At 42.2% G+C, this 12,104-nt stretch overlaps 1 protein-coding gene across 1 annotated transcript in view; it reads right to left on the bottom strand.

Moving 5' to 3' along the window:
- Window positions 1–1,215: 1,215 nt before the first annotated feature.
- The window catches only part of gabra2b (gamma-aminobutyric acid type A receptor subunit alpha2b), a 53,581-nt gene continuing 42,692 nt past the window's right edge, over window positions 1,216–12,104 (bottom strand). The window contains exons 9-10 of the mRNA XM_018759562.1: window positions 9,486–9,688; window positions 1,216–1,702 (exon numbers count right to left, since the gene is read on the bottom strand). Coding sequence (XP_018615078.1) covers window positions 1,391–1,702; window positions 9,486–9,688 — 515 coding nt within the window. The 3' untranslated portion in view covers window positions 1,216–1,390. The remainder of the gene's footprint in view (window positions 1,703–9,485; window positions 9,689–12,104) is intronic.

Here is a 12,104-nt window from a genome sequence, read left to right as displayed (position 1 = left end):
TTATTTTTTGTTTTTTTATTATTATTTTTTATTTTAATATTTTATGTATGGAAACTGTGTACCGATGTATGTTGTGCACCAACTATGTATTAAATTACTGTACACTACTGTGACAATTCCCACTAAACTACATTTTTACTTACAATAGAAATGTTTATAACAAATATTGTGTTCCATATTAAGATCAACAACTGCTAAAGTATGTAAAAATAAAACAAGAAAAGTTTTTTCTATCATTCATTGAATTAAAAAGAAAACATTTATTGTTTTTTTTTTTTTCTTTTCATTGTAGCTTACTGTAAAGATGCACAGCATAGTAAACCAAAGTGTTACCCTTTTCCATAAAGTATCATTCTTGTGAGTTAGTCACCTGGCCAAACTGTCAAACTGTAAAATGAAAAAAATTCACAAAAATTTTCCCTGCAATGTCTTTTTTGGCTATGCAAAAAACCCTGTAACTTATATATAATTGCATGGTTTGGTGGTCAGTGGAAATACCAGAACAGAGTAATAAGTACTTATAATATTGTTTAATGTATTATATACACAAATGAAATCTTTGTTGTTTCTCCTAACTGTATGATAATAGAATAAATAATCAGGGAAAGCACTGCATAAAACTTGCTAAAACAATAAAGCTTTTCATGCCTAATATGACCTCCAAAAAAAAAAAAAAAAAAATTAAACATTTAAAAACATGTTTTGGGAAAAAACATAGACAGTAAATGCATAAATAAAAATATAAATTCATGTTATCTAAGTCACCCATATAGCATTATTATTGAGAAGTAAATACGAGTACAAATTATATATTACTTAAAATATCCTTTAGATACTAATATGAAATACTTTGAATTGAAGCACTTGGTGGTTTGGTCCTTCAGAAGTTCCTTAACAGAACATAAAAGGAGGCTTTAAAACTATGGCCGACAAAGGCTTTTGTTCAAAAGCACAAAATAAATAGTTAAATACGTAAGTATAATTTCATACAGTACAGTGATTTTGTCCTAGATCTACTTAAGAATACTGTAGCTGAAAATACATTGGGAGGGAAAAAAAATAGACTTTTTCCTTTTTTATATATAACTTTGATGCAGGGAATATTCTCATGACAAAATATAAACACAACTAATAAAATCCATAAATAAATAAATAGCCAAATCACCCAAAATTATACAATTCACGTGAGTAAATAAATACATATTTACAGCCGCATATGTCATCTGAAAAGCACTGCAGAGATAAAAGGTGTACAAAAAAGAGGGAAATTATCCAGCGCATTGGCTGCCTGATGCCAATTCAACAAAGTACATAAATTAGCAGTTACTGGTTGTATTTGGCATGTCTTTAGTCCTGTGTTTAGCATATGTTACAGCACATCAAACCCCCCCTATTTTGAGGGGACCATATCCTTTATGACGGGTTCTCTGTTTAGGTACGTTGCCCAGTACACGAGGTTGAAGCTTCCGAAAAGGACAGGGAAGATGATCCGGGACATGCGGTCGATCTTGCTGACGCTGTTGAACGTCTTCTTGCTCTCGGCCGGTTTGGCGTCCGGCTTCGCCTTTCCGGGTTCGCCGACGGCAGCGCCGCCCTTGGAGATGGTGGGCAGCACCGAGTCCTTAGTGATGTTGGGTGCGTAGTTGGCCACGGCGACGGCGTACGCATTGTTCTTCTTCACAACGGAGGCCTTCTCCTTCTTCTGCCAGGAGACAAAGCGAGAGCACCTTTCAAGCATGAGGTCACACTTTGATAAATGCCTCCAGGTCTTGCTTTTAATAATCAGCGGTGGGATTACAGGGCGGCGAAAGCATCAATCATTGGGTGGAAAACAAGCTGGAAGCAAAAGGTCAGTCCTGCTACCCCTACCTGTACGCTGAGAGAGCGTCAAGCTGCTGGCGGATTATTGCCAGGTTGGGAAATGATAGCACTCATTGGACAACTCCTGCTTCAGGATGTTTCTCAGAGCTGCTTAGAACCTCAGATGAAACGTTCCTGTCCCCATATAGTCTGCATCTTTTGATGTGTTCCTTAACTATATGAAAACTTGGTCTCATTATTGCTTTACAGTTATTCATTTAGCTGACACCTTTTTTCCAAAGCGACTTACAATTATTTACTCATTCATTCATTTATTCATTTATAAAGCCGGGTAATTTTACTGGAATGATTTAGGGCAAGTACCTCGCTCGAGGGTACTACAGCTGGAGGTGGGATTCAAGCCTGAACGCAAAGGCAGCAGCTCGAACCAGCTGTAACCACAATGCTGCCATGCTACAAGCTAACCCCCCAAGTCCTTTGAACAGCTTGTTAGGAGGCAACAAGACTGTCTGCAAGAACAGAATAATGGATCTGTTCAGATTTGCCACAAAGACGGGGCTTTCGGCAAAAGCTGCAGTTTGCAGCCAACAGCAGATGCAGGGCTGCGGTTCCTACCACGCATGTCAGTGCCAGGAGCGCCGAGCTTCAAAGCCGGCTGGAGTACGGGCAAACTTCTCCACAACGCTGCGACACACCATGCGTGAGGTTCACACGAATCTCTGCTCAAAATTGCTCACATGTACTGAGCTGAGCGGTCTCCTGCAGGCAAAACACACCTAAAGCCCATCTTGCTGAGAAAACACAATCTTCTTTCTACTTGCTGATTTCTAGGCCGAATGCACAGTACCGTGCAACCAATACCTTTGACTGATGTGCAGGGTGCAATATTTGATAGCCGTAGTCCATCGGTCCTGCACAGACCTGCAGCTCGAGCTCTTTAACCACAGTACAGATGACAGCAATTACATGCTCACCTACAAAAAAAGTAAAGCTCAGAAAGGTGTCCAAACCCATGAATCTGTCAGCCGTCTCGAGAGCATTACCAACAAAAGATGGGGTGACACATGCTGACAACCGACGAACATCTAAAACTCTCGGAGCTTCAAGTGAAAATCTTCATATGCAGTTTTAAAGGCCTCTGCACAAGCTCAGCCCGGTGTTCAAGTCACTTATTGTTATTGCGGTAATAATAGATGGACTTTAAATCTAATATTGCACTTGCAAGAGAAGCACATTCCTTGCTCTGCATCACCGAGCCTCAAAGGAAACTTGGACACATGAGAGAAATCTAACTCAATTCTAAATTGGCTCACAGTAAACCATATTTGTCCACATTTACACCGACTTTTCCCTCCTCGTCTTTGTGACCATTAAAGCACAAATTTTGCTTTGCATTACTGGCAGGAGGACAAAGAATGTAAATGTACTAGTTGACTGACCACAAAGAATAACACCGCTAACATCAGACAGCAGTGAGCTTAGCATCTATCCTAAAGAGAAAAACAAATAACTGAATGAATGAATGAATGAATGAACGAATGAATGAATGAATGAATGAATGGCATTAAAATTTTAAATAAAAAAAAAAAAATCATGTTTTGGAGCAGTCATCAATGCATGGATGATGTAGACAAAATGGACTTTACTATATTATATTTTATTATATTATATTATATTTATGGTACCGCTTCTTGTTGATCAGTTCAGAAATTGAAAGCAGGATGAAATTGAAAAAGAAAACACATTAGAGTAGAATAACACACACTATAAAATGTAATAAAACATAGCAGCACAGCGATAACTGCACAGCACTGACAGCATCAATAACAGAAAGCAAAATTTATCGTTCATACCGAACCACGATCATACAAAGTGATGTTCCCTCTGCGGCAACGCTGTCTACTCATGCAGTTTGAGCAGGAGGGATCGCAGTTCCCTGCAGTTCATCAGCGGTCTCGGACATGACATGAAGAAGTATGGACAGCAGCAGGAGTGCAGTGTAATAAAACAGCTAACGGGGACTTACCACAGAAAGCATAGTTGGAGCTCAAATGACCTTGTTTTTACTCCTGGCTGGTGGGGACTGTCACATGTGTGCAGGGAGATGGTTGTGAGAACAGGCTGACCGGCTTCTCATTACCATGCTGGTCGAATTCCTCGCATCATTCATGGACCTGCGCTTCGCTCCATCTCCGTCTGTCCTGATCCCCGAGGTCAACCTGCATGCTCTATGCTAATGACTGGCCACCGCACCCTTTGTCAAAAAAGGGCGTCAACAGCACCATGGGCCAAGGGGTGGGTCCTTGGGTCCTGAACTGTGTGTTGTCCACTAATGATGGCCCATCACACCCTTTGTCGAAAGGCTGTCAACAGCAGTAGTGGGTGGAGAGGTGGGTCTTGGATCCCATGATTCTCTAAGATGATTCCTGAAGGAGAAGTTGAAGTAACCGCACAACCGAACCTGTCCACTCACTCCGGCCGCAAACGTTTCAGCACCTGAGGGAGACTTACATTTACATTTATTCACTTAGCAGATGCTTCTCTGCAAAGTGACCTACCTTTTACCGCCCACAGTAAAAAAAAAAAAAGTGCATTTTACAACAGACAGAGTTTTAGAGACAGACGTGGGATTGTGAAAACACGTTCAATGTGTCCAGTTTTTGCCGGTACACATTGTATAAGTAGCCTATCAATAACACAATTAACAGGGAAGTAGACAGTTTTGGGAATTAGTTTGCTGAAATGTAAAAATGAAATTTTTCTTATTATTATTATTATTATTGAAAATTGTGACTTACAAAAATATTCTTCCAAACAAGCTACTCACAACGATTTACTCATTTATACAGTTGAGTAATTTTACTGTATCATTTCAAGGTGGTAATTTCGTTAAAGGTGCAACAGCAAGAGACTGGATTCAAACAATAGTCTCCAGGCCACAAGGTGAGAACTCTAACCACTATGGCGCCTGCTGCTCTTTTACTTTCATTTGCTGCACTGTCTTGCAAGATCAGAGGTACTTTCACTAAAGGGACTCTGAGTAGCTCCTTGGCGGAGCTCAGATTGATGTAATACGTGGAAATTTGCATGTTTGGTCACTGAACTGTAATCAAATCACAGCATAATCGAAATGCAAGTACATCTCAAAGTAGTTCATTGGAGAAGGTAAACATATTAGAGGAACAGAAGAGCAACGAAAGTAATGAGGTGTAAACAAAGCGCACTTCATTAAAGGTGAAAGGTTGTGTGTACTTTTTGCATCCGCGTTATTAAATTACTTACTGAAGGGGTGTTAATGTTTTAGCATTTACCTTTATTTATTTAGTAGATGCTTTTCTACAAAGCAACATCCAATGAACTATATGTAGTGTCATCAGCCCACACACCTTATTCACCAAGGTGACTTACACTGCTACATACACTACTTACACTGGGTCACTCATCCATACACCAGTGGAACACACTCTCTGTCACTCACACACTATTCAGGAACCTGAACAGCATGTCTTTGGACTGTGGGAGGAAACCAGAGCACCTGGAGGAACACACAAACACAGGGAGAACATGCAAACTCCACACAGACTGAGCAGGGATCGAACCCATGTTCTCCCACACCACCCAGGCACTGTGAGACAGCACTACTCGCTGTGCTGCTATGTCGCCAAGCAAAAAGGTTTTTAGTTCTAATGTGGGCAGTAAAGAACATATGTATTTATTCAACGAGATTTTCTTTCACTAGAATAAAATATAATTTTATACACAATCAATTCAGATTGGCTTTCTTAGACATACAGTTCAAATATTAGAAGATTTAACCTAGTCAGGTATGATTAATCAAGTATAATTTTCTGATGGAACAGTTGGGAGAGCTGGGTGGCACAGTGGGTAGTGCTAGTGCCTCACTGAGCTCTGGGATCACTCATTGTTTCCACTGTGTCGTTCAGGATTCAATATACAGTAAATACACCAACGGTACTTGGAATGGAATTACTATATTAGTAACAGAGTACAAATGTGGTGAGAACCATGCAAACATCTAACAAATAACTGATTCATTCTCTGGAGTTTGCACATTCTACCTGTGTTTGTGAGGGTTTTGTCTAGGTGCTCATGTTTCCTCCCACAGTCCAAACACTGACGCAGATTGTGTTAAGTCTTTTTACTTAGCCAAGGCAACCACAGTGAACATGTGGCAACTTAAGATATTTTTAATTTTTTCAAACCCAACTTATTGCTCAAATCTTAGCCGGTTTGAGAAACTGAAATTTGTTCTTGTTACAACAACAACAAGGACAATAATAATAATAATAATAATAATAATAATAATAAGAAGAAGAAGAAGAATTGTAAGATCATACATTTATAGTAAAACCCACTAAAAACAAATAAATTCTTTCATTGCCTGCATTCCACAATGAACTACATAGGGGCTTTTGTACTAAATTGATTTTCCAGCATGAGGTATAAGCTGCGGGCTTGGCATTTTTGTCTCTACAAAATGTCATTAGAGGGAAATTAAACCATCCGTCAGGCAATCCTATAACAATTAGCGGTAGCAAGAGTGACAGCCTCTCTGTTAATTGGTAATCCATTGATGTGACGATCGGAGCTCTCGCACTGTCTCGCATTTCCTCGGCTAACTGCTATCAGCCATGTACTGAACAGGTTTTAGAAAATGTTAAAAGATGTTAAATGGAGTTTAACAACTGAAGCAAGGGTTTTATCTGTAGTCAACAGACTACAAATGTACAAGAAAGTACTGAAGCATGCACACACAATGTTTACCATTGCTTGTCCTGAGCAGGCTTGCAGTGAGTCAGAGCCTAACCCAGCAACACAGGGTGCGGGGGAGACACACCCAGGACAGGACGCCAGTCTGCCGCAAGACACCCCAAGGACTCGAACTGTAGAGCCACCACAGGGCAGGCCCTAGGCAAACCTGCTGCGCCGGAATGCCACCCACACGCACATTGACTGAAACCACTTGTCCCAGGTGGGGTTGCGGCAAGCTGGAGCCTTACCCAGTAACACAGTGTGCAAGGCTGGAGGGAGAAGGGTCACACCCAGGACAGAACACCAGTCCATCACAAGGCTCCCCAACCAGGACTCAAACCCCAGACCCACCAGAGAACAGGCACAAGCCAAACCCACTGCGCCACCACACCCTCCAAATTACTCAAGCACAAGATAAAAATATATATATACACACACATTTTCCAGAACCGCTTGTCCCATACAGGGTCACAGGGAACCAGAGCCTACCCGGCAACTGAGGGTGTAAGGCCAGAAGGGGAAGGAACACACCCAGGACAGGACGCCAGTCTGCTGCAAGGTACCCCAACCAGGACTCAAACCCCAGACCCACCAGAGAACAGGCACGAGCCAAACACACTGCACCACCACACCCTCCAAATTACTTAAGCACAAGATAAAAATATTTACACGCACGCATTTAAAAAAAAATATATATATATACACACACACACACACACACATTTTCAGAGCCGCTTGTCCCATACGGGGTCACGGGGGAACCGGAGCCTACCCGGCAACACAGGGCGTAAGGCCGGAGGGGGAGGGGACACACCCAGGACGGGACGCCAGTCCGTCACAAGGCACCCCAAGCGGGACTCGAACCCCAGACCCACCGGACAGCAGGACTGTGGTCCAACCCACTGCGCCATCGCACCTCCTATATATATATATATATATATTTTTTTTTTTTTTTTTTTTAAAGACTTTTTCAGTCCACTAAAGTTATATTTTTAGGAGCTGCAGGAAGATCTCCTTTCCCCAGATGTAATTTCAGTCTGTTTACGCATTGAATACCAGTCTGTCTAATGTCAGGTCCAATAATCACAGTCCTGTTGACGTTCACATTGCTTGTAGGAGTTGGAGAATCTTACAGAAAAGAGGTCCAGTGAAATTATCAGTAGAAAGTAAAAACACTGCAACACTGCTGTGTTTGCACCATTTCCAATCTTTCTCAAGGGTGTTACCACGGGACGGCAATGGTGGTTCAGTGTATATGTCAAGATCTGATATGACAGCTCTGAGAGTATTTATTACTTTTATTAAAAACACTTTTAAAGGGCAGTTATATAAATAAAAGAAACAAAAAAGCTTTAAAAAAAGCGGATTTTCCATGAATTGGGTGAATGTGACAAAGTTATTAAATTCATTTAAAATCAAAGTGTTTAAACTGATATTTCAATAGGTGCTTTGAATAAGGTTTCAACTACATAATTAACTGAACTGTTAAGAAAATAGATGCATTGCATTGGCATAATAATATTTCCTATAATTCAATATTTTGGATTCCATTGCACTACAATAATCCATTCACAGTTGTCTCTTCACCGCGCCTCTCATTTGCATAATGCTGTCACCTCATCCACCCAGTGCACTGTTCCTCAGATTACACTGAACAAGATTCGATGATGTTTGGTAGCTGGAGCAACTACATGGATAGCAAAAGCGTAAAGAGGTTGAGTATCATGTAATACGGTTTTTTTTGCCCGTGTTCGAATGACTTCAAACTTATCCGGCCCCCACCCCTAGCGTGCACAGAGGTAATGCTATTTCTTGTAGCTTTCAGTGATTTATTCAGGAGTCACCGCTCCTCTCTCATCTTGTCATTTTCTTTTATCTTCTTTCCCTTTTATCTCTGCCATGCTTCATGTGACACCAATTTAGCTTCAGTTCCACAATGGGAAACCAATGTTCTGGATCTCGAATGAACACCCCGATATTTTCCGCAGAAAGGACGAAGACGGGCCTCGTGCAGACAGCTTTGTTGACATGTTTCCATGGCTGTGGACTCCGGCTTCCCAAACGTACCCCAAAGCTGGCATTTCAGGGACATGTTCTTTTACGATTCTATCCGCGCTAACGGAAAGGTTCAGCCTAAATGTCAGCTCATCACCAACAATAATAATGAAATAATCCTTTTTTCCCCATTTAGCAGACACTTCTATCCAAAGCAGATGACAGGGTTAAGTTACTTGCAGTGATTTACCCATATATGCAGCTGGTCATCTTTACTGGAGGGTGATGAGCTTGATGATCTTTCTCAGGGATACTACAGCGGGGTTGGATTTGAACCTGTGTCTTTCAAGTCCAAAGGAAGCAGCTGTTATATTGACCCACCACTTCTCAGTAGAGTGGCCCCTTATTCTTTAAGATTCTGCTCACATTCTAAGAGAGCCCAGCAGTGTTGAGATATCGCCATTTCAACAGGTATATTTGTGCGCTCTGACTCACGCAGCACGTCTCCGTCGAAGTTGAAGACGTGGATCTCTGAAAATTTTTGTCAAGATTTGGGGTGTACATTGTCAGTCAAAAGTTTGAGTACACACCTGCACCCTGGACAATGCTTTTATGAGACAAAGTGGACTGAAGACCGAAAGCTGAGCAATGCACAAATGTAAATGCAATCTTCTCTCTCTGCAGAAGAGATGAGAAGATGGCTGGTCATCTGGTCAAATGTGTTAACCAAATGCTCCGAGGAGGAGGAAAAACTTCTCTCCAGTAAGTGGACTCACTCTTTTCACGCACACATGACCACATGTAGACACACTCATTGCAAAACTCAGCTCTTATCCCATTCATGTGCGGTGCACCATTGGTAAATTGTCTCCTTTATGTGATCTCAAAGGTCTCACCTTGTCATTGACGACGCTCTTCCCATCCCATGCCCAGCCGCGCTTCGTGAAGTAGTTGACGGTGGCAAACTCGATGAGTGCGGAGAAGACAAAGGCGTAGCAGACGGCAATGAACCAGTCCATGGCCGTTGCATAGGCCACCTTGGGCAGAGAGTTACGGGCGCTGATGCTCAGCGTGGTCATGGTCAGCACGGTGGTCACACCTGTGTGTTGATGAAGGCATAAAAACAATGTGCTGTAACACAAAACCCCCATCTGTCAATATGTGTTATTCCATCATCACAACATAATTGTCTAAGACATTAAGCATTCTGGAAATGATCCCTCATGCATGAATCATCACGCCTGATAGGTGAAAGAAACAAGAAATATTTTAAAATACAGAAAGAAAAAAATGTCAAATTCAGAGTGGTCATAGAAAGTCTGTACACATATCAGACCAGACAGTTTACTACTACTACTACTACTACTACTAATAATAATAATAATAATAACACAGTGAAAACTGAAAAAAAAAAAGTTTCATAGATACAATGTGGATGTCACGCCCACGAACTCGGCGACAAGCAACACCCGCGGCTAATCAGGATCCGAGCTCATAAAAGGACAGCTTGGACCTTAGGAAGCTGCGGAACCTTGCTTCAGCCTCGTGACTCACTCGCGCTCCTAGTAATTGCTCCTTGTCCTGCTCCTCGTGATTGACTCCCTGGTCTGCCTCGACTCCTTGCCTGTCTTTGAATTACGCCTCTCGGATTCTCCCTTCAGACTACGTGCGCACATCGGTTACCCTTGCCGGCCTCCTCGACCGTGTCTTTCGGATCGCTCCCTGAACCAGCTTACCCTGCTCCGCGCTTGGGTTTGACGCACCCGCCCCGGGGAAACACCGTGACAGTAGAAATTTGATACTGGTCGTTTGCTTTTCTCTAGAGACCTGTGTAGAAGATCATTACCCAAAAAGCTGTATAAATTATTAAAAGACATATTTTAGTAAGGCATTGGTACGCACAGGAAAGGAGCACAGAACAAATGTCTCAGTAAAATTATGAATTGAGCCCAATAGCCTGTACAACACAGCCCAGCCCCCAGCACAAAGTTTTCCCTCCATGGCGGTGTGTTCTTTTAGGGGCAGGTAGAAGTCCCACCCTCTCCTTATCCCCATCTATTCCATGACCCCCCTAGGGTTTACTGATGATCAGCTGGAATGACTCCGTTTGCTCTGGGGAGATGTTTGCCCACTGTTGCATTGGCTCTTCACCACACCACTATATGAAAATGTTGTGTCCTTCATGCTACAGTGAATAACAAACCTGTGTCACATACTGTCACCACAGACACACACACACAGCACCACCACCACACTATCCCATGGACCATTTATGATCATCCCCTTTAAGACCAAGACCTCCATAATTGAACACATGTGGACATGTGGAAAAGCCAAGACCTCCATAACTGAAATATATTCTATTCAATATATTGCATTGTTTTTGAAGGGGGTGCAGTGGTGCAGCAGGTTTGTCCTGTGCTTGCTCTCTGGTTGGTCTGGGATTTGAGTCCTGCTTGGGGTGCCTTACAACGGACTGGGTATGTCCCCTCCCCTTCCAGCCTTGCGCCCTGTGTTGCCGGGTTAGGTTCCGGCTCACCGCGACCCCGTTTGGGATGAGCAGTTTCAGTCAATGTGTGTGTGTGTCTATTCCAAAAAAAATACACCTGTAGGGGGAATACATGTGATTTTCTCAATCAATCCGAAAAGGACTCCACTGTATATTATGTTTAGGGGAGTTTGACATTATATTTACATTTACGTTAATTCATTTAGCGGACGCTTTTGTCCAAAGCGACATACATGTCAGCAAAAGTACAATTTATGCATTACATTGGGAGAAGGAGACATAGCCGCAGACATGAAAGTCTCAAGCAAACCTAATTTGTTCCCTACCACTTGTTGCACCGAGGTTCATCGTTCAAGTAGGTGCATAAGACACAGTGTAGACAAATCCCAATACCCACACCAATTTTTTTTTTAAATTAATTAATAAACTTTTTTATTAAATATTATAAGATACACAAATTAGCAGTACAATACCAGAGTACTGGCTGAATAAAGATTGTATCTGGGGATGCTTCTGGAGTTACGATGCATGAACAGTTACACCATAGACGATCTGAAGAGATCTTGGGCGAAGTGGATCTGGAAAAGGTGGGTTTTCAGACCCTTCTTGAAAACGGACAGAGTTTCCGCAGTTCTGAGTGACAGGGGAAGGTCATTCCACCACAACGGACCCAGAACCGAGAACCTCCGAGCTCTACCTTTTGCATGCGGGACCACCAAGAGAGCACAAGTAGATGAGCGAAGGGGCCTGGCTGGGGTGTAACGGTTGATCAAGTCCTGTAAATAGCCGGGAGCAGTTCTATTGATGCATTTGTACACAGTAACCAGGGTTTTGAATTTGATTCGGGCAGCTGTAGGAAGCCAGTGCAGAGAGATGAGTAGAGGAGATACATGGGAGCGCTTTGGCAAATCAAACACAATTCGTGCAGCAGCATTCTGTAGAAGCTGCAGAGGTTTGATGGCAATGACATATTTAGCTATTCATATAAGTTCATGTTCACAGTTAT

The sequence above is a fragment of the Scleropages formosus genome, chromosome 5 (assembly GCF_900964775.1).
Source record: "Scleropages formosus chromosome 5, fSclFor1.1, whole genome shotgun sequence".
Taxonomy (NCBI): domain Eukaryota; kingdom Metazoa; phylum Chordata; class Actinopteri; order Osteoglossiformes; family Osteoglossidae; genus Scleropages; species Scleropages formosus.
This window is presented reverse-complemented; position numbering and strand designations above follow the sequence as displayed.